Here is a 21,176-nt window from a genome sequence, read left to right on the forward strand (position 1 = left end):
AAGATGGAGAGAGAGATATGCGGTGCAGATAGGTGGTGTAAATCGGGTTGCAGAAATAGAACCTCCAAGAGAAAAAGGGACCAACAACAACTTTTTGTGTAAACGGAGAGAAGAAACAGAAACTCAAACAAGAGAGACCAAAACCAGCCCTATGACAGATTTGTCTCTTGTTTCCCTTTTTCTTTTTTTACTCCCGCGCCAGAAGAAGAATTAAACACCGCAGTGTGACAGAGATCTCGGGAGTTATTTGCCGGCCGTTTCGAGCTACAGTAGTCTATCTGCTCTTCGAAAGTGTACCCATGATCAGAAGAAGAGCAAAAGTCCAGGTCCAGCGTCAGTGTCGGTGAGCCCGAACACCCTAAAATAACGAGAGCCCAGGTGCTTACGACTAGGCGGCGACATGCTGCCTGCACCTGTTGCTTTCCGTGCTCTCCCTGGCCAAGGGCCCAAAGCGCAAAGTACAGCATGGAAACCTGGAAGCAAAAACTACCTAGTGCGGCAGCAGCATCAGCAGCGAAGACCGCAGGAGACATGGAGCCACACGGCAGCGACAGACAGACACAGACGACGACTGATGGGGGCAGAATAGAGAAAAGGTCCACGCACTTGCGTCATCCGCCCCTGACCTTCGGCCCGCGCTGGGCGCTTGGCCTTACCCGTCCCACCCGTCCTGTCCTCCAGACTTCCAAACACGCAGTGCACACCCACTGTTTATTACCGTTTCCCTCACCGAAGTGGTCACTGGAGACGGCGTTTGTCCTTGTGGGAATTCACTGAAAGAGGGAATGCAACGACAAAGTCCGCCTGCTCAGGCTGAAGTGGGACCTCGGAGTCCCTTTTTGCATGCCGACTCTCTCCACAAACTCCAACGTCGAGTCCCCCCTTTTTTGTCCCTTTCTTTGGTCCATCTCTGCTGATCCTCTTTTGCTGTCCACTCTGTCATTTTTTTTTTTTGAGCCTCCACGTCGCAAGATCCGAGCATTACAGCGCAACCGAATCCGCCCGCTGCAGGGAACAGACTTCCACCAGCTCTTCGACACAGTTGCAGTGCCAGAAGCGGGCGATTACTCACTCACAACACCTCTCTCTCTCTACGCTTTGAACTAGGGCTGAACAGGATTGTCGAATAGAAAGAGGATATTCATACGCACTCGAAAGGTACAGATCGAGGTCGTTCATGCGTGGAATGACGGACACAAGGAGCTAGAGCCGCCCGCCACCCTTCTCCGTCCCTGCCAACCCCCCTGCCTGACCTGACCATCAGGTACCTGTCCTCAAAGTGTCACGGCCTCTTCCTACCGTCCCCGCGTCCCGCGGCCCCCAGTCTAAGGCGGATTCTAAACCGTCGAGTGCCGACACCCACCACTACCACCACCTCCTCCTTCTTGACATCGGATCGTTGAAGCAAGCTAGCTAGCTCTCGCGAACGAGGCACACGACATACGCACAATGACAAGCTTTCGTCGGGTGTAAGTAGCAGCCCCAGGCCCCCTCCACCTCCCTCGGTCCCGTGCTCCCTTCGTACCCGCCCCGATCTCGCCGTGAAATCTCCGTCCTCAGACCCTGACCTACCTGCCTTGCTCTCACCCCCCCTGGACGGCTCTGCTCCCGCACAGCACATGCAACCCTTTCCTCGACCCCTCAACACCAAAACCCCACCATCACGATGTCCTCCCGCAGACACGTGAACCCCCTCTACCAAGACCCTTCCAGATTATTGAATCACCACCACGATGACACCCCATCATTATCACCATCTCCAGAAACTGACTCTCCTCCCAGCGACTCCCGCCCCGCGCCTGCTCCCGGCACACCCGCGCCCGTGGGACAGGAATTCTACCCTCACCAGCGCAAATCCCTAGCCGGCATCGCCCTCCGCGCCTTCTGCCTCGGCGCGGCCTTCCTCACCGGCCTCCTCTCCACCGCCCTCATCCTCACGACGACCGCCTCCCCGCTCTGGCGCCTCCCTTTCTTCCTCGCCGCCCTCTCCCTTTTCCACTTCCTCGAGTTCTGGACGACCGCCGCCTTCAACACCCCGCAGGCCACCGTCCACGCCTTCCTACTGACCGCCAACTGGCCCGCCTACGCAATCGCCCACGCCACCGCCTTCGCAGAGTGCCTCCTCACGAATGTCCTCTTCAGGGACTCCGTCTGGGCGCCCTTCGGCTCGAGACTCCTGCTCATGGCCGCGGGTCTGGCCCTCGTCGTTGTCGGGCAGACGGTGCGCTCCATGGCCATGATTACCGCCGGCGAGAGCTTCAACCACACCGTGCAGCACTACAAGACCGAGTCGCACAAGCTCGTCACGGCCGGCATCTACGCGTGGTTCAGACACCCGTCCTACTTTGGCTTCTTCTGGTGGGCCATCGGCACTCAGCTGGTTATGGGCAACGTCGTCTCCCTGCTCGGCTACGCGGGTGTGCTGTGGTTCTTCTTCTCCAAGAGGATACGCCACGAAGAGGAGCTCCTGATTAGGTTCTTCGGCGACGACTACGTCCAGTACCGCAAGCGCGTCGGGACGTTGATTCCGTTTTGCGGATGATGGGACGGACGTATTAGTCAAGTGTATCATTATGTGTAAGATGGTGTCAAAACAGCGCCAGTATTATATTTTTTCTATAACCCAGTAGATAAGATACATGAGAAATGACGGGTGAGCGCCTTCCCGGCCCCCGTCTTTATAATTAAACAGTCTAAGAACTTCTCGCGCAGGCCATCTGTCGACTCACGCTGCCGTACTTGGCCTGCCAGGCGTAAAAGTACATGAGCGCGGCGAACGGTTGTCCGAGAATGGTGAAAGAAACCCAGAAGATGCAATTGCCAATCATCTTGCCCGTGGGCGATTGCATCTTTTCTAACGGGGTGGTGAGGGCGATGAGAGGGAGTTGGAGGAACATGCCGGCAAAGGCGACGCCTGGTCATGATTAGCTCCTTGCTGCGATCGGGTTTTGATACATGACTTACCAATGACGTTGTGGGTCGGAATACCGACAAGAACCTCGTGAAGCACCGCCGAAGCAAAGAAAACAGCGAGTTGAGCCGCCCTGGGACTCCAGCCACGGCCGATCAAGGGAGAGTAGACGTGACGCTTGAAGTACGTGTATACGGGCTTGTTCCACAGACGCCAGTAAGCACCCAGACTCTCACTGTTCCACCAGTCCTCGTAGAAGCAACGGTCGCCAAAGCGAGTGACCTCGGCGAGGGCGTTAAGGAATGACTGGAAGAGGGCGAAGAAGCCGGCGAGCCAGATGACCAGGGAGATGGTGGAGAGCTTCATCAGTCGCTCCAGAATCTTGGGCACGTCCAACGATGCGATCTTGTCCAGGGAGTTGATCAGAACCGGGGCAGCATACTGGGCGCTGGCGAACCAGATGAAGACGCTCAAGCCAAAGACCTCCGCCATGCGCTTGCCGACAAACACCCATCTGATCTTCTCCGTTCTTGGGTATGCGGGCTGATAAACGAGCGTGGGCGCCCACCAGAAGTAGCCCAAGTTGCCCATCGTGATGTTGTTCGGATAGGGGCACTTTGCGTAGATTTCGGGCATGGCTGCCAGCTCGCCCTTGACGGGGTGCAGGAAGGCATGTCGAAGGTCTCGGTTCGTGAAGGCGTACGAGGCCGTCTTGAGCCACACGATGATGGCGTGAAGCTCGGTCAGAGTGCCGATCAAGGGGTGGTGGATGTGGAAGTACACCATGTATGTCGTGATGGCCAGGGCGAGAGTGATGTTCACGGCGTGGATCCAGGCAATGACCTTCCATGTTGCGTTGAACCGAGATCGTTGGTCTTCCGTTGGGCTGGCGGCGCCGTCCTTCGACTTGGCCCTCAGACCCCTAGCCTGTTGAGCAGCGGCCAGTTCGATGAGGTAGGCGGCGAACAGATGGCAAGGGATGAGGGCGTAGAGGCCCAGGCCAAGAAGCACATCTTGTCTACGGAAGTCGTGGCATCCAATACAGATCAATACCCCATACTACGGCGTGTCAGTGACGTGACTAGGATTACTGTGGGAGTGCGCCTACTTTTTGGATGTTCTCAATCATCAGACGAAGATTGCCGACAACTGTATCAAGTCAGCCAAGGGCGTCAAGCCGCAGTGTCGTCGATGAACATACTTAGTACGATTACCATTAAGTTCCTGAAGCCTAGGAAGCTAGGGGCGGCGTTGGAGTCATGGCTCAGGGTGGAAGGGCGGACGCTCTTGTGAACGGCGGCAACGTGTCTGTATTTCCGTTGGACCGCTCTCCTCAGCTCCTCGGTCGAGCGCTGATTGTCGGAAGCGGAGGCGGAGACGGACGACTTGGCGGACTTCGGCTCGGGTCTGCCATTGCTCGTGTTACGCAGAGTGGTGGTCATGGTTAAGCTCTCGACGCTCGTCACGGTGGCCGTGTTCATGACGGGCAATGCGTCTTGAGCGCAATTGAGGCCGGTCGAGAATGAAGCAATGGGAGTAACAAAAGACGACGGGAAATAGTGCCACAGTGGTGGATGACGACGGGGAGAATGGGTGAAAGTTTAAAAAGAGTGAGGAGACCCAATGGCGAGGAAAGCTTTGTATATGCAATGCAGGGAGTGAGTGGCAAGCGTAACGATAAGATATCGGAGCAATATGCAAGACACCAGACCAAGGCCGGTCGGAGCCAAGAAATTACCAATTGACTTCTTAGCCGGTGTTTCCAAGGGCAGACACGCAGAGAGGCCGGCGCTTTTGCGATTCGATCCGAGCTCCCTTAAGCTTGTAGGGAAGCTATCTGGATGGGTGAGCGCATTGGCGTCGAGCGTGGATTGGATGAGGAGGGGCACGTCGTGCGTGCGAGGGGGGGATCTGAAGCCGCAGCCAGCAGAAAGAGGGAAGGGGGTACGTCAAGGCACAGGGCAGGGGGAGACACTGGGCTCGCTCGGGGAAGGGGGCGGAAAACAGGTGGAGGAGGCTAGGCCGACGCCATCAGCCCTTGATGCGTGGGGATTCGCTGCTCGACGTGTAGGAATGAGGGAACAGGAGGCGCGCTGACGACAAGAATGCAGCTGGCGTGTAGAACGGGCTTGTCGAAGTCGGAGAAGAGAGACAAAATTTCAGAGACAGCAAAACAAATGAGGGTGATCAGAGGAGTTGACAGCCGAGAGCTCCTGGCGAACTGGATGGACCGATGGAAGCACGGCCCCGAGGATTGCAAAGATTGGGAGGGGGGACCTTGAGAATGTCAGGGTCGCCGAACCTGTCCACTGAGGTGACAGCACCCACGGCAGCCAAGGTCCTCGGGTTTGGATTGCATTTGCAGCACGCACTTTGGCAGCAACAGCGGCCAAATCACCTTACTGGGAGCTAACGCTACAACGAGAAAAGCGGCATGCATGCGCTCCAGGGGTGCTACGGCTCCACGGACAGCGACGGCGATCCCGGTGGAAGCTCTGAGTGGTGGGACACGGGGCTTCGTGGGGCGTCCATGAGAGAAATTGAAGAGGGAGCCGTGGCTGAACTCTATCACATGCCAAAATGAAGGGGTCGCGGCATGGCATTTCTTGCGGCTAGGCAAAAGACGATGGGTCATGGGCCGTACCTAATTATCACCTCATTCTGTCGACGATAGAACGTGGTCTGAAGAAGAAGACTTCGGAGAATAAAAAAATGGAAGCATCAGGCCCGATGTTGGCCCGGATAAGCAGGCAGTTGGCGCCGATAAGACAAACCGTGAAGCTAACGCACGCCACCACCTATTATGTGACACCACAGAAGCCACGAGGGAGGTACGTACCTTCTCGACCTTGGCTCCAGCTCAATCAGCCTCAAGGTCATGTGATCTCGAGAGAATGGGTCGGGCCCGTGCACGCGTCGCGGTCATTTTCAGTGATTGGCGACGGCCTCGTGGATCACCGTCAAGCAGGAAGCATCCATCACCACCTAAACGCGCCAGGTTGCAACAGAAATAGCAATCGACTTCGGACTAGTAAAACCACGCTCCACAAGACCGCATTTCTTTACTGCACGTTTCAGCGCATGGGATTTTAAAGATGGCCTACGATCCTCGTGGGGATCATCACGACAGGCGAGGGCCGCCAGGAGACGGTCAGGACGGAGGCTTTATTAGAGCTAGAGGACGACGTGAGTTGCCCTCTTCGACGGAATCGCAATCTCGGTGCATGATGGGAATGTTTGAACTTGCGTGTGTTGCGGACACGAGCAGGGCATCATCTCTCCGTCAGGCTCACGTGGAGACTTGAGACAGACCAGATGCTTTAGCAGAACCGCTGACACCGTGTTCAGGTCCCGTAACAGATTATGGCTCAACCGTCGCACACTGGATGCGCAATCGCGCGCCGGCAGACGGAGATGTCTACACTGGCGAGGCTGAGAGGCCAAGCGCGAGCTTCATCGTCGATGTCAGTATTGTATCTCTCATAACTTCATACGCCTGCTAACATATCTCAGTTCACACCTCCTTCAGCCAGAAGAACAGATCCTGGTGATTCGATACCCGTGAAGCACCTTCACTCATCACTGAATAAGATCAAACATCCTATCAATGTCGTCCGATGGACACCAGAAGGCCGCCGTCTATTGACGGCTTCCTCCAGCGGAGAATTTACATTATGGAACGGCACCGGATTCAACTTTGAGACCATCATGCAGGCTCACGACTCCGCCATTAGAGCGCTAGCATACTCTCATAACGACGACTGGCTCATCTCCGCGGATCACGACGGCAGCGTCAAGTACTGGCAGCCTAACTTTAACAACCTTCAGAGTATTGCTGCACATAACGACCCGATTAGAGACCTCGCCTTCAGCCCGAACGATTCCAAGTTCGTCACGGCATGCGACGACTCGACATTGAAGATTTTTGACTTCGCAGGTGGAGTCGAAGAGTCGGTTCTCAAGGGGCACGGCTGGGACGCCAAGAGTTGTGATTGGCATCCCACCAAAGGTCTGTTGGTGTCGGGTTCAAAAGACCACGTGGTTAAGCTGTGGGATCCGAGAACCGGCCGCTGCTTGACGACGCTTCACGGCCATAAGAACACGATTACCAAGACGCTCTTTGAGCGAGTTCAAGGAGACTGCCTTGCAACCTCAGCAAGAGACCAAACCGCCCGCGTCTTCGATCTCCGAATGATGCGAGACATTTGCTTGTTGAAGGGACACGAGAAGGACATCTCAACCATCGCGTGGCATCCCGTTCACTCGAATTTCCTTAGCACTGGTGGACACGACGGCTCTTTGTACCATTACATCCTAGACGAGCCGAACACGCCAGCTGGCCACACCACCATCGCGCCGTACGACAGTTCGGACCCAACCACAACTAGCGCCCAGACCATCTACCCAGCTCATAAGGTCCCATACGCACACGATTTCGCGATCTGGTCTCTGGACTGGCACCCGCTTGGCCACATCCTGGCTTCTGGCTCGAACGACCGTATCACGAGATTCTGGTCCAGAAAGCGGCCGGGAGATTCCGACGTCTTCCAGGACAGGTATCACATCGGAGAGGCGGCGGCTGAGGCTCAAGGAACCTGGGACCGTCGCGGAGGTCGTCGCCAAAGACAGGAAGAAGAGGAGCAGGAGATGGAGGACGAAATGGACGGCCTCGTCGACCAGAAGATGCCGCTCAAGCAGCCAGTTGTCCCTGGTTTCCTCGGCTTGCCTGGGTTGCCTGGCCTGCCCGGTCTATCTATGCCACCGAATGGCGCTGGCGGGCCTCCGGTACCGCCACCACCGATGATCCCTGGCGTTGGCGCAAACGGTGGAGCTCCCCCGCCGCTGCCGTTCCCTCTACCAGGCTTGCCTGGCCTGAACGGGGCTCCGCCACCGCCTATCCAACTGCCTGGTGGCATAGACCCGAGCAATCCTGCCGACCTTGCAAAGATCGCCGAGATGATCCAGAAGGCCGGAGGCACGCTCCCTCCTCCACCGCCCGGCGGTTTCCCTCCCGGTATGGTCCCGCCGCCAAATTTTGTACCACCACCCGGATTCCCTCCCATGCCTATGCCGCCGCCCGGAGCTGACCTTAACGGGCACGACCGCGGGGGCAGGAGAGCTCCTTTGCCCAGTCAGGAGGAGAGTCTCAAGGCGGAGCAGCGACGCGGCAACTATACGAGAATTCGTTAGTCACGTGGCAGTACTCAGGGCAGATCTTGAAGTAAATCCAAGGAAAGGTCCAAGGAAAGATCTTGGAGCAAATCCAAGGAGAGATCCACGGAGAGATCCAAGGAAAGATCTCAGGACAAATCCCAGGACAGATCCCAGGCGTAACCAACAACTGCAAATTGGACAGTGACCTTGGTGTAAGAATAGTAAATACGAAAAGGGAGAAGGGCAGTGGTGATACCCTAGTGTTATAATCAAAGTTAAACAACACATGCTTGCCCGGATGTCTCGTTTAATCGTTCGCTGCGTTTCAAACTGTATTGTCTCTCCACGCTGACCTGACGAGAGAACGGGATACTGGCGCAGTCTTTTCTTCCGGCCTGAAGAATTATTACGCCGGGTGGAAGATACTGCCATGCATGCAGTACTTCCACAAACATAACAGCAAAATGGCTTGCGGATCATGCGTGTTAGTTTCCCCAACCAAGACTGCCCATATCCAGTTTGAAAAAGATCGCTTGTGATGTAGTGGCAGTCCAATCAACTGTCTAGCCGTCGGGCCTATCTAGTGTACATGTATGTGTCGCCGCCAGCAAACCACACGCCCTACGGTCCCGCTCAGATGCTATCCTGCGATGTTCCCCAGATGGGTTTCCTCGTTTGTGCTCCTCTCTCCGAGGGTAAATGTACAGACATGAAGGAACTTCTTCAGATGGGCGACTTCCCCCATAGCCTTGGAGAATGCAGACCTCTAGATCGCAAACTCCCGCGCTCGCCTTAATGTGTTCTCAACCCAACAGCAGCCCTTCTCATTTCTTGGTGAAGGCCTTCTGCCTGTCGGCGTAGTCCCTCACGATGATGGCGCACGAGGCCTCGCTACACAGCCTCCTGCGACGCTGCGGAGCCAGCTTTGACGCAAACTCCAGACCGGCGGCGCGCTCGACGGCCTCCAACGGCATCTCGAAGTCGGAGAGCGGCTTCTCGTTGGGGATCACAGCGTTGGGCATAACGAAGGCGCCGATGGCGACGTTGCCGCCGGCCTTGCCGTCCTCCGCGAAGATGACCTTGTAAAAGTGCGTCGGCACGGCGACGTTGGGCGGGTTGCCGATGACCTCGTACTTTGTGTACCACTTGCCGTCGACGGGGTCGCGCTTCGGGAGGTACAGCGGGCCGGTGACGATGCGGACGGAGGGGTATCGCGACGTCAGGCGGCGGCAGAAGTCCTCAAAGTGGGCCCAGTAGTCGCGGTTGAAGCCGTCGCCGACCTGGGGGCACATGTTTGTGAGGTAGAAGGTGTCGTCCATGGCGCGCTGGGACCACTTGCAGTCGGCGGCGGGGACCTGGTGGCCGCGGTCGTAGCCGCTGCGGAAGTAGTCCTTGAGCTTGGCCTGGAACTTTTCGGGGACGGAGGGGTCCTCGAGGAAGGTGCTGCCTTTGCGGTCGCCGCCCTTCTGGGCGAGGGAGGCGGGGGTGATGTGCTCGACGACCCAGTGGGGGTTGCGTGTGCGGCGGTCGAAGCTCGAGATGAGGCCCTCGCGGGGCGCGAGGTCGGCGACGGGGCCGGGGAAGCCGTACTGGAAGAGGCCGGCGGGGTCGACGATGGCGCCGGGGATGGCGCCGGGGATTGGCGGGGGCGCCGACGGCAGGGGTGCGTTGGGGTTTGCTTTGTTGTCGAAGACTTGGGAGCCCGGGACGGGGACGGTGGGAGCGGTGGTGAAGGCGTTTGTTGAGGGCGCGGCGGTCATGGGCGCGTCGGTGGCGGGCTGCTTGGAGCGGAGGCCGTACATGGCTGCTGTGACGGCGGCGCCTCCTCCCGCGCCTAGAGCCGCGACGAGGGCGATAGATGTTGCTTTCGACATGGCGGGCTGGGTCGCGGCCGGTATTCTGAGGGGATTCGAAGAGTAGTTTGTAGGAGGAAAGGAGAACGGAAACCGGGCGCCAGCGTCAGGCGGTTATGACAGCGGGATGTGATCTGGTGGTGGTGTGGTGGATGTCTCAGTTGTGGTTCTTCACGGGACGGGGATTTGGAGCTCGGAGCTGGATAAAATTTTGGGCTTGCGACGGCGCTTGGTCCGCCGACTGCACCGATCTCACTTCTCCAGGGCCGCCGATCGGAAGGAGGAGCTCGTAGAGGGCTTCCGCTGCAGATGTCCCGAGCATTTGCCGACAGCTGGCAGGTGCGAAGGCGGGGATGAGGATTGGAAGGATTTCGGGGTGCAGGCTGAGGGGCTGGAATGGGGCTGGCCTCGGTGAGCGGGCAGTCGCTTCACCGAGAGACGAGGCGGGCACCATGCTCAGAAAAAAAGCGGATGACAAAATGCCAGCCTCCGATTCGCGGTCTGGGCGAGACCCTGCGATGCTCAGAAAGTTTCTTTGGATCCATGGTCCCTACCTAAAATAACGACAGCCGCCAAAGCAGCAGCAGTCTTCCCTTCTTTCATGTGTGTTGGCATCTCCCTAGCATGCGCTTCGGGCGGCTTCAATGAGCTGGCGCACATCGCCAGAGAGTCACGGGTCTTGAGGGAGTACGAGGATACCCGGCATGTAGCGCCATCCGGGTTCTCAAGCCAAGGCCATGGGTGTGTGTTGTCGACCAGCAGCTTGACTCGCCGCCGGGGGGATCCCAACAAAGCGGCTGACAACGTGCATCTTTTGTGTACAGTCTATTTTCTTCTGAATGACTGCACCTTGTAGAACGAAACAAAGTTTTTGAGAAACATATGCAGTTCGACTTCGACGCCGTCTTTCTCTCATTGAAAGAGCCGCATCGCCTACTTGTGCGCCAAAAGGCAACAAAAGGTGGGTTGCGATCGGGGAGGGTCAGACGGCAAGCTGCAGGCAGGGCAGGGCGGCAGCCAACTGATAACGCGCAGGCAAGGGGAGTCCGAAGTGGAAAGTAGACATGCAAAAGAGAATGGATGGGAAACAAGCTTTGTTTGGGCGTGAGACCTTTTCTTGCGTGAATAGCTGAGTGACTTGTGTATTGGGGGAGGAATTTTGAGAACCTTGATGGCCTCGGTCCAGTCATGAACAACAGGAGGCCCCAGCCCCCAGCCCACTTCACTACCGCCCATGGTCCATCACGTAGAAACAACGCAGTGGCTCCAGAAAGCGCCAAATCCAGCGCCTCCGAATCCACTACTGCGTACAATCCGCGCTGCTGGAAAGCTTAAGGTGCAGGCGCTCCCAGTTTACTTACACCAGTGAAGCCCCCCACCTCTCTGGCTGCGGCCCCAGCGCAAACCTGGAAAGCACGCCGCTCAGCGCCCAGTCCCATTCCATCTTATTGGCAGCCGTCTACATCACTACTCTCCCACCAACAACAATACCCTTTGCTTCCTCCAGCAACCTCTTCGACTTTCCCTATCCCTTCTCCCCTATCTTGCCTACCTCTTTGGACAATCTACCTACGACCAAGGTTCTAAACGCCTCTCCCGAAATCTACAACATCCCCATACTTATCCGCTCCCGTCTCCCGGGACCCTCGAATCAATATCCCACTCGTCTGGGTCTACTGCGCGCCGCAATACGTCACCCGCTCTCCTGCAGGACGAATCGAAGCCGCCCACCAGCACCTGTTCCCCAGGCACACCTCGGACTCTGGCGATTTTCCTAAATTGGATCCAACAAATTGCGCTTCAACAAGAAAGACATCGAAACACCATTTCGCTACATGCGCTAAGGATCGCGATCGCAACAGGCAACCATTGGAGGCGCTGAGCCCAAGCCGCCCATCATGAAGGCGACAGAGATCGACAACGATACCAGGGGGTGGATCATGAGTATCGTGAGTGGAATTGGTAGGTGACAAAACTCCATGGACGTCTGAAGTGGAAATTTTGCTGACTGGTGTTTCTCGGCAGCTTGTATCGTAGGCGCGTCCGTTATTTGCATCGACATTTTGGTACGATGGCTACCAGGGCAGCGCAACTTCAGGATACAAGAAAGCAATGTCTTTCTCGCCAGCTCTTTGAGCTTGAGCTTCGGCGTTATGGTATGTCATTCCAGCAGCCCCATGCGCGACACCTCAGAACTATTACTAATACCACTCCCGGTCTCTAGCTTTACTCTGCGTTAAACAGCATGCTGCCGTCATCAAAACAGTACCTTAAGGAGGATGGTTACCAAGACCAAAAGGCGGGCTTCATTATGATGGGCTGCTTTGTTGGGGGCTTTTTTGGTATACAGATTATCTCCCGGCTGCTGCACCAGTACATGCCGTCGCATGTGGTTGATTGTGACCACACACACAATGAAGCCGATACTCGGTCACGCAGCCAGAGCAGAAAGACGTCTTTGTACTCGGGCAGTCGCCGATCATCGCGACGGCCCTTTGTGGAGAGCATCACTAAGAATGGCCACGCTACCGAATCCACGCCTCTGCTCAATGGAGAGACGGCGCATGAGAACGGAGGATCCCTGATGCCTAAGGGACATGCTAGGAGCGCCCTGGCCCTCAACACGACGCACTCGCACCCGCCGCGGATATCGCGAAGCCGCGGTGCGACGGTGGAAAGGAGACCCTCTATGCTTCAAGTCAAACAGCGGATCGCATCTTTCATGAATGACATGAAATCGAACTGCGATGAGGAGGGCCCTTGCTTTGGGTACTCCGATCCATGCGGCCAGGAATGTTTCAAGCATGTGGCCAACCGCTCAGCGGCCTCCTCGAGACACCCAACTATTGTGAGAACCAGCATCGCACAGCTGTACCCAAATAACCACAGCCATACCGATCTGACAGACTTGGAGGAGAGCGACTCTCAGTGCCATTCACCCATCAGTGGGCAGGTACGGACCAGTCGGGCGGCGTCAAGAGAGCCCATGCCATCACGGAATCACGTGGACCACGAAGCGCACGATCATGATCATAGCCATAGTCACAGCCACAACCACAGTCATCATCACGACCATGACCACGAGGCGCACGGCGGGGACGGCGAGGAAGAGGATGTCGAGGCCCAACATCACCACCATGTGCCCACGAACGCTTTCATGTCACTCGGCCTGCAAACCTCCATCGCCATTGCGCTTCATAAGTTCCCTGAAGGCTTCATCACCTACGCCACGAACCACGCTAACCCGTCACTCGGCTTCAACGTGTTCATGGCTCTCTTCGTGCACAACATTACCGAAGGTTTTGCAATGGCTCTACCATTATACATGGCTCTTGGAAGTCGTCTCAAGGCCATGTTCTGGGCCGCCATCCTGGGCGGCCTCAGCCAGCCCCTTGGCGCTGGCATTGCTGTGTTGTGGTTCAAGCTCGCTAATCACACCCACATCAGCCCAACCCCAGTAGCTTACGCCTGTATGTTTGCCATCACAGCTGGCATCATGGTCAGCGTCGGCCTGCAACTCTTTGTCGAGGCGCTCAGCCTGAATCACAACCGCAACCTCTGCATATTTTTCGGGTTCATAGGCATGGCTCTGCTGGGTATCACTGGCGCCATTGCATCTACGCATTAACGGCATACGGGCTTTCGCATTGGGCATTTCAACTCATGCTCGAACGGTTCAGGGAGTCACAGGATCTGTCTTTTGGTTACGGTTGGCACGGGCATACATATATTATACAAAGGCAGGTTTCGGATTCGGAAGGCTTTAATTGTGTTAGAACCATCACTGCCGCTTCACTGTCACAGGCTTGGTTCCAATTGACTTGCTGAACAGCATTCCAGCGGCGCATTATAGAGGGGGACATCAATTATGGGTTCAATGAAAATGAATGATTTCACTAGCGCACTTTGAGGTACCACATTCGTGACCGTAACATCTTAGCTCCTTTGATTTCATTTACATATATGTGTGACAAAGCAACAACTTTTAGTGATTCCCCATCCATCAACTTTGGTGTGGCCTGTGGCCGGGTATCAATACGTCGTCAAAATCATGTGTCCTTTTTCTACGCCATATTTCCCAGCGCCGGATCGACGAAGCGGGTGAAGTCTTGGTCAATGAGGGCGCGCATGGCAGCTTCCTCCTCTTGCCACGTCTGCGGCGGTGTGTTGAAGTCATCTGCGGCACCGATCCAGAAATCGTCGGTCTGGCCCCGGTCGCCGCCGGTAAAGTCCGTGACGCCGGGTATGATGCCGTACAAGGGCAGCTCCGGCATCTCACGGTTCTCGCCAAAGGGAGCGGCACTCATGTCTTCTGAGCTGGGGGTGTCCGCCAGACTCAGGATTGCCGCTTCGACTTGGTCCATCTGTGGAGCCGCAGGGGGGTGGTTCTCGAGATGGACCTGGAGGTCGTGGTGGCGGATGAAGCGGGCATTGCAGCCTGCAATCGCGCACTGGATGGTTCGCTTCGTGCCAGCGATGTCGTCAATGAGGTTTGACGGCCCCTCGGTGAGTTTAGGCTGCGGCCGCGGCAGACCCAGGTGAACGTGCCGAATGTGCTCTTCCAGCTTCATTTTGCTGATGAAGCCAGCACCACAACCCTGCTCGTTCGACCAGGCCTCCAAGCCCGCAGTGCCCGTCACATCAAGCTCGCCGCAGACGACGCGGAATCCTTCGTGGGCAGTGCGGATGTGCACCGTGAGGTTGTGCTTCTTGGTGAACTTCTTGTCGCACCCCTCCCAGGTGCAAGCGATTGTCTTGCGGGCCTCGACGGGGATGCCAGAGTGCCGCATCTCAACGTGCCGCTCAAGCTCCCACTGGCCAGTACACTTGAACTCGCAAAAGATGCAGTTCAGGTGCTCCTTGCGAATGTGCGCCTGCAGCAGCGCGAACGAGGTGAAGCCGACCTTGGCGCCGCCCTCCTCGCCGCCGCACTCCTCGCACCAGAACTGCGGCTCGCTGTGTTCCCGCCGGGTATGGTTCCGCAGGGCGCCTTGGGAATCGAAGCCGGCGCCGCAGTCGGGTTCCTGACAGGGATAGGCGTGGGCGCCCAGGTGCTCGGAGCGAATGTGCCGTTGCAGGGTGTTGTGCTTGCGGAAGCTCTGGTTGCACGGAGGGTATTCGCGGCAGCGGAAGCGCTCCTGGCCGGCGTGGACGTCCTGGTGGCGGCGCAGACGGGTTGCCGTCAGGAACGACTTGCCGCAGCCATCGTGTGTGCAGGTGTATGCTCGCTCCTGGGTGTGGGAGCCCTTGACATGCTGGCGAAGGTGCTTCTCCTCGCGGTAGTCCTTGTCGCAGCCCGGGTAGGTGCACTTGAAGGGGCGATCGTCGGTATGGGAGCGCAAGTGGGCGGCCAGGCGGGCGGGACGGTTGAAGGTTTTGTGGCAGTCGGGATACGTGCAGGGAATTGTCTTGAGGTCCGAGGGGAATTTGCGGGAGCGAGTGGTGAGGGAGGTCTGTCCCGTCAGAACCGTCTCTGCGTCGGCGTTGGCTGTCGAGGCGGAATTGCTGGCCGTGTCGTCGAAGTCATCGTCGCTGAGGGCTTCCCGGGCGTCATGTTAGTGGGAAGACAAAAACTTGGCTTACACCCAATTGCCAGATATGTGCGTACCAGTGCCGGCGGCTTCGGGGTCGTCAATCTTGGACCTCTTAGGTTCCGAGACGAGGACAGCCTCTGAAGCCTTCCTTTTCGTCATGGCGAGCGATTGAGTAAGGGCATGCCTTCCTTGACGATGGGGTGAAAAGTATCGTCTCAGAAACCAGCTCGTGAACTTATTTCTGGCAGAATATCGTCAGGCGGTGAGACGAAATTTTGTGCGCTCACCAGCCACATTGGAGAAGCCGGGGTCTCCTCGGTCCGGATAAGCATTCTTTTGGTACTGATAAGGCTAGTGCAGACCCACATTCCAGCTGCTGAATCGCAGCCTCGTCAATAATTTTTTACGGCTGGATCCAGCAGAGTCAACTCGTCCCTCCCCGCGACACCTACAATTACGCGACGGAAGCTCGACCACCACCCAATTCCACTACGGCATCCTTCAGTTAACTGCACCCACCATCGATAAGAAACATGTCTGACTTTGGCGACGATGATGTCGGCGGAGGGTACGTCCAGACAGGTTTTCTGCATTGAGGAAGTAACGCGACTCTAACGATTGGCAGCGACGAGCCCATGTACGAGGACGAGGCCGCCGACTACTGGGATCCCGAGGTCCCCGTTGAGGACGAGGAGGTCGGGCGCGCCGAGGGCGACGAGGAGGACGCAGACAACGTCGTCGTGTCTGGCGACCCCTCTGCTGCGGCGAACTCTGGCAAGGGCAACGAGAAGAGCCACCGCGACAAGAAGATCCCCGATGACCAGCGTACGACCACGCCCTACATGACAAAGTACGAACGCGCCCGTATCCTCGGCACGCGCGCTCTGCAAATCAGGTACGACAGCTCCATTGTTTCCCACTTCACGATGCAGGCCATCGGTCGAGACTTTTGCTGACGCGGGGCCTTTTGTAGCATGAATGCGCCGGTACTCGTCGACCTGGAAGGTGAGACGGATCCTCTTCAGATCGCCATCAAGGAGATGCGCGAGAAGAAGATTCCTCTTATCGTGCGCCGATACATGCCGGACGGATAGTAAGTGTTGACCCCGGATGACCCCCAACCCAACCCAATCCAACCCCCGCCCCCAGCCCTTCAGTCCACGCAAGCCTGCCCGGATGGACGATGCCGTGAGCGACGCAGGCTAACCGAACGTCAGCTACGAGGATTGGACTTGCGAGGAGCTCCTCCAGTGAGAGATCTTGGCTTTCTCTACCCGGGGCAAGAAGAAGACTACGCGACTAGATGCAAGGCACTTATACCCATCTCTTATTGTCGTTGCCTGAAGGATAGTCAGAATCCCGAAGCTGCGCCCCCTCCGCGTCTACTCTCTTCCGGAGGTGTCGGCTCTGTCAGAATGCACAGGACAACGAAAACAAAGCTCGAGGAGACAAAAAGAAGAAGCAAACCCAAACACAACTTATAAAAAGAAGACACCAAAAGCAGTGTACTTTATTTGATTTGCATTGAGCGTGGCGTTCTCTAGGCAATTGGATTTCATCAAACTCTAAACACACAAGAAACAAAATTACATATCCGCAGTGAGGAAAACCAGATCCACGCCCCATGACATTCTTTTGTTGGGATGTTGCTCTCGTCGTGGATTGCAGTGTAGCGGCGGGTTCATGAGAAACAGGATTACGTGTTTCCTCGGATCGTCGCTTCGAGTGGTCGCCTGCAGTGTAACGGGTGGGAGCGAGAGTGGTCCGGGGGGGACAAACACTGAGGCCCCTCCCAGGGAACCCAAAGCACCTGCCCAACACGGCCGGTCTGGGCGAGTCAGACAGCACAAGCACCGATCGTGCATCCCATCCCGGGCCGCCTGCCGCCCGCCTTCCGGAGACCAGAGACCGGACCCGCTCCGGAGGACTTTGTGTGAATTGCGGTCGACACAGAACAAAACGTCGCCAACAGCCAAGCCACTCCCCGTCGTCTGAATTACACGCGTAAGGTTTTGCCAGGTTCCCGTCATTGGACATTTACGGGTCCTCGTTAAGTCGTTAGAGAATAGGGAAAGGTACTAACGCACCTCATGTAGATTGGTAGAGAAGGTTAACGAAAGAAGGTTGCCAAGACGGCTTCCTAACACTGTTTGGGAGCCACTTTTAATTGCTGCTTATGGCCGTCGACATGGGTGCTCTATCTAGATTGAATACGTCTCCTTCGATCTGAAAAGCCAAGTGCGGCCGATCCGTGGTAAACACCTTCTGCAAGTATGCTTCACCCAGCCTTGCTTACTGTCTTGGCGATGACGATAAGAGCCGTCTTGGTGAGTTGATATCGTCAACTCTTTCGATGTTCGGCTCGGTCTCTCGCTCGTTTCCGCGAACGAGCCTTGACAGCGCGGGGAAACAAGCGGCTAATAACCGAGCGAAATCCTCGCTTCTCACATTTCTCGTCGTCGTCTTCATTTTTCTGCTCGGACCTCAGGGGATAGGCATGTTGGTTGCGTAAGACACTACTCATTCTTTTCCCCGCCATGCAATAGAGGAGCAGCAGAGATTGCAACGCGCCCACCGCCTCGCTGGGATTCCTCCGCTTCACGGGACTCATCCGCTGCAGGTGATTCGGCTCGCTCGTGACGAAAACAAAAAGTGTGCCCTTACAAGTGTAGGGTTCTCTCTTTGGCTTATCCCCCACACTGTTCCCGAACGCGAGTGGAAGCGAGGCGGGAGGCTCAACTTATCCGGGCCTGTCAAAGACGCTTATCTCGTCTCTCGGCTCGAAGCTGTGTGTGTTGCTTCGCCTCAGACTCCGGGATCCATACCATGCTACCACGTTGGTCTGTCAGTACAAACTTCTCTTGGCCCGCCTCGGGCTTAGCTTAGACTACAGCCTCACAACCTTGACCCGTTTCTTTCTTTCTCCCCCCCTCCTCTAGAATAGAAAGCTGTGGATAAGGACGTTACGTGTCGAGCATCGACGTGCGCAATCGCCATGAGACCTCTGAGGTGCAGCGATCCCCTGGTTCGTAGGATTGGGGGCGCCGACTAGCTGGGTAGCTCTGCAGCAGCGAGCACACCATCTTTTCGGCAACGGCGCAGCGGGAGCTGTCGAGAACGAGGATGTGAAAGGCTTGTTTCCTGGTGATCGTCACCGCTGCTTAGGCCCGTCTCGGGCTTGGCTCGCAGATCGTTTTCGATATAAAAGAGCCTCAGAACTTCTTGTCGAAGGAGAGAAAAAAGATACTTCGGGCCAAGCCAGCATGACACGAGCCGACAACTCCTCTCGTTTTCTTTTTAATATTAAGCCAAACGCTCGCTTCTTGGCTGTAGTCTTAATTTGTTGCCGCCTTCTCATCGTTCACGATGCTTCCCCCGTCTTCCATCCTCGCGGCGGCCGCTCTCCCGCTCTTGCTGGCGCAGTCTGCCTCTGCTCGTCTCATGCCGCGTGCGACGAACTACACCCAGGAGGCCGTCGACTCGGGTGAAGCACTCTCGGATATTCACGCCCAGGCCTACAACAACGCTCTTGCGCGCCTGGCAGCGAATGGCACTTCCCAGTGCACTAAAGACAACGTCCGCGTTCGCCGTGAATGGTATGTTGCTATCTAGCTTGCCTCCTCTTTCCCCCTGACGAACGATGTAAGTTGCTGACCAAGGTCGATTCGACAGGAGAAACATGCCTGGCGAGGACCGTATCGCATACACGGATGCCGTCACCTGCCTTCAGTCCAAGGCCCCCCTTTACACCGACATCGCCGGCTCCAAGTCCATGTTTGACGACTTTGTGGCCCTGCACCAGAACATGACTGGCTACGTCCACATGTCGGTAAGTACACACAAGCTATCTCCAGATATGCTGCTCGCATACTTACCTCGCCAAGGCCACGTTCCTCCTTTGGCACCGCTACTACATCCATACCTACGAGGAGAAGCTCAGCACCGAGTGTGGCTACACGGGTAAGTCAACCACAGAGTTTCTATACTTCGACATCGACTGACACGACCCAGGAACACTCCCCTACTGGGAATGGAGTCTCGATGGCGACGACCCGGCTTCCAGCCCGATCTTCGACGGCTCCGCGACCTCGATGGGCAGCGACGGCGCCTACGTCGCCCACGACGGCCTCGTCCTCAACAGCACCGAGCAGGTCATCACGCTGCCCGCCGGCACCGGCGGCGGCTGCGTGACGTCGGGCCCCTTCACCAACATGACGGTGCACCTCGGCCCTGAGGCGATGCCGAACCTCGGCTCCGTGGTGTCCAACAACTCGGATACCCCAACGGCGGACAACCCGCGCTGCCTGAAGCGCGACCTCAACGGCGCCGTTCTGCGGACCTGGGCGAGCTTCCGCAACGTCACGGATCTCATCACGGACAACGACAACATTGAGTGGTTCCAGGGCATCGCGCAGGGCCAGACCAACTATTCCGGTCTCGGCCAGCTCGGCGTCCATGGGGCGGGACACTATGCCTTCGGGTTGGATCCTGGTTCTGACGTCTACATCAGCCCTGGTATGTTGACGAGAATAGATGTTTGGTGAAGGATGTTGTTTTTTGCTGACGAGTTTCTTAACAGGCGACCCGGTGTTCTACCTCCACCACACGCAGCTCGACCGTGTCTACTGGCTGTGGCAGAACCTGGACTGGGAGAACCGTCAAGTAAGTCTTGCGCTTTTAAAGGGATGGCCAGAGGGGCTGACTGAAATCCAGACCATTTTCGGCACCGGCACCATGGAGAACAGCCCTCCCAGCCCGGTGGTCCAGCTCGACGACCTTCTCGACTTGGGACCGCTGAACGACAAGATTTCCCTCAGGAATGCGATGGACACCATGGCCGGGCCGTTCTGCTACATCTACGCGACAGACTAGGCCATCAATTCTTTTTCTCTCTCTGTCTCTCTTTTCCCTTTTCTCTCTCTTTTTTTCTCTACTTTCCTTCATTATTCTTCTGGGATGGACATAGTGTCAGGTAGTCATTCGTTCATGGGCGGCATCATCTTGTTCTCTGAAAGTGTTGGGCTCGGTTGCATTCTGTAATTGGCGGCGGGGAGACACGGCACCCCATCTCCTTTGTAAAGGGTGACCTGGCGGGATTAATGCGAAGCCAGCTCTGGGCGGTGATGGCGGAATGGCATAGCGTGGTTGGCCGCAAAGCAGTATTAGAGCATCAGACGGAGCGACGTGCAAATTCAACGAGGCGTTTTGGACGAATGATACGAGTCAAGTGCCTTTCACACATGTGCGACAAAATAGCGGGTGGCTTGACACACAAGCAGACTGTGCCGGAATTTCCTCTGGGAATGCGAAGCGTGGTGACATCCGCAGTGCTGAGCGAACGGTGAGAGTGAAGCAGGACCTGAGCGCGAATTGACGGTTGGCCACCCTTGAGGACGTAGTTCTCCGAGACTTTCTCATTGTGAGGGATGCCTTGCCTTCTCAGCAACCCGGGCATGCCGGCCGCCCGGGCATGATGTTCGTGCCGTCGCGGACAAACGTACGGAGGTGCCACAGTGCGGCCCGTCGACCGAGCGCGCCCCCCTTTTAACCCGGTTCGTCAGGTTTATCGGCATCGCGATGAACGCTTCACCAAGGTCGAGCGGGCGAGGGTGGGCCCGTCCGACTTCATGCCTTGATGGTCGTCGATCTGTAAACACGGGATCTTCCTGCGAGAGAGAGGTTGGTAGGCCGACTGGCTGATATGTGCATCTGCTGTCAATATCG

The 21,176-nt window shown here is 56.7% G+C and overlaps 8 protein-coding genes across 8 annotated transcripts; 5 read left to right on the plus strand and 3 right to left on the minus strand.

The window, feature by feature from the left end:
- Positions 1–1,666: 1,666 nt before the first annotated feature.
- On the plus strand, positions 1,667–2,542 carry icmt (Protein-S-isoprenylcysteine O-methyltransferase; the record flags this gene model as incomplete). The annotated part of the gene is made up of 1 exon (XM_037322028.1): positions 1,667–2,542. The coding sequence occupies one exon, from the start codon at positions 1,667–1,669 to the stop codon at positions 2,540–2,542; it is 876 nt and encodes a 291-aa protein (XP_037178811.1).
- A 151-nt stretch (positions 2,543–2,693) lies between these two features.
- DGAT1C (Diacylglycerol O-acyltransferase 1C) lies at positions 2,694–4,392 on the minus strand (the record flags this gene model as incomplete). The annotated part of the gene is made up of 4 exons (XM_037322029.1): positions 2,694–2,914; positions 2,965–3,970; positions 4,020–4,060; positions 4,113–4,392. 4 exons carry the CDS (start codon positions 4,390–4,392, stop codon positions 2,694–2,696), a joined length of 1,548 nt encoding a protein of 515 aa, XP_037179910.1.
- Positions 4,393–6,006: 1,614 nt separating this feature from the next.
- On the plus strand, positions 6,007–8,101 carry paa-1 (Polyadenylation factor subunit 2; the record flags this gene model as incomplete). Its single annotated transcript, XM_037322030.1, has 3 exons — positions 6,007–6,097; positions 6,260–6,375; positions 6,425–8,101. 3 exons carry the CDS (start codon positions 6,007–6,009, stop codon positions 8,099–8,101), a joined length of 1,884 nt encoding a protein of 627 aa, XP_037179911.1.
- A 788-nt stretch (positions 8,102–8,889) lies between these two features.
- NUC1 (Mitochondrial nuclease) lies at positions 8,890–9,939 on the minus strand (the record flags this gene model as incomplete). The annotated part of the gene is made up of 1 exon (XM_037322031.1): positions 8,890–9,939. One exon carries the CDS (start codon positions 9,937–9,939, stop codon positions 8,890–8,892), a length of 1,050 nt encoding a protein of 349 aa, XP_037179908.1.
- Positions 9,940–11,816: 1,877 nt separating this feature from the next.
- Positions 11,817–13,546, plus strand: ZRT3 (Zinc-regulated transporter 3; the record flags this gene model as incomplete). The annotated part of the gene is made up of 3 exons (XM_037322032.1): positions 11,817–11,880; positions 11,944–12,074; positions 12,143–13,546. 3 exons carry the CDS (start codon positions 11,817–11,819, stop codon positions 13,544–13,546), a joined length of 1,599 nt encoding a protein of 532 aa, XP_037179909.1.
- Positions 13,547–13,982: 436 nt separating this feature from the next.
- Positions 13,983–15,611, minus strand: sfc2 (Transcription factor IIIA; the record flags this gene model as incomplete). Its single annotated transcript, XM_037322033.1, has 2 exons — positions 13,983–15,457; positions 15,527–15,611. The coding sequence occupies 2 exons, from the start codon at positions 15,609–15,611 to the stop codon at positions 13,983–13,985; spliced, it is 1,560 nt and encodes a 519-aa protein (XP_037179906.1).
- A 374-nt stretch (positions 15,612–15,985) lies between these two features.
- Positions 15,986–16,706, plus strand: RPO26 (DNA-directed RNA polymerases I, II, and III subunit RPABC2; the record flags this gene model as incomplete). The annotated part of the gene is made up of 4 exons (XM_037322034.1): positions 15,986–16,020; positions 16,078–16,347; positions 16,426–16,545; positions 16,670–16,706. The coding sequence occupies 4 exons, from the start codon at positions 15,986–15,988 to the stop codon at positions 16,704–16,706; spliced, it is 462 nt and encodes a 153-aa protein (XP_037179907.1).
- A 2,112-nt stretch (positions 16,707–18,818) lies between these two features.
- On the plus strand, positions 18,819–20,324 carry CGCA056_v006786 (Tyrosinase-like protein orsC; the record flags this gene model as incomplete). Its single annotated transcript, XM_037322035.1, has 6 exons — positions 18,819–19,048; positions 19,125–19,281; positions 19,337–19,412; positions 19,464–19,967; positions 20,032–20,114; positions 20,166–20,324. 6 exons carry the CDS (start codon positions 18,819–18,821, stop codon positions 20,322–20,324), a joined length of 1,209 nt encoding a protein of 402 aa, XP_037179904.1.
- Between the last annotated feature and the right edge of the window lie 852 nt (positions 20,325–21,176).

This window comes from Colletotrichum aenigma (assembly GCF_013390185.1).
Source record: "Colletotrichum aenigma strain Cg56 chromosome Unknown KSG_Cg56_contig04, whole genome shotgun sequence".
In the NCBI taxonomy this organism is placed as follows: Eukaryota; Fungi; Ascomycota; class Sordariomycetes; order Glomerellales; family Glomerellaceae; genus Colletotrichum; species Colletotrichum aenigma.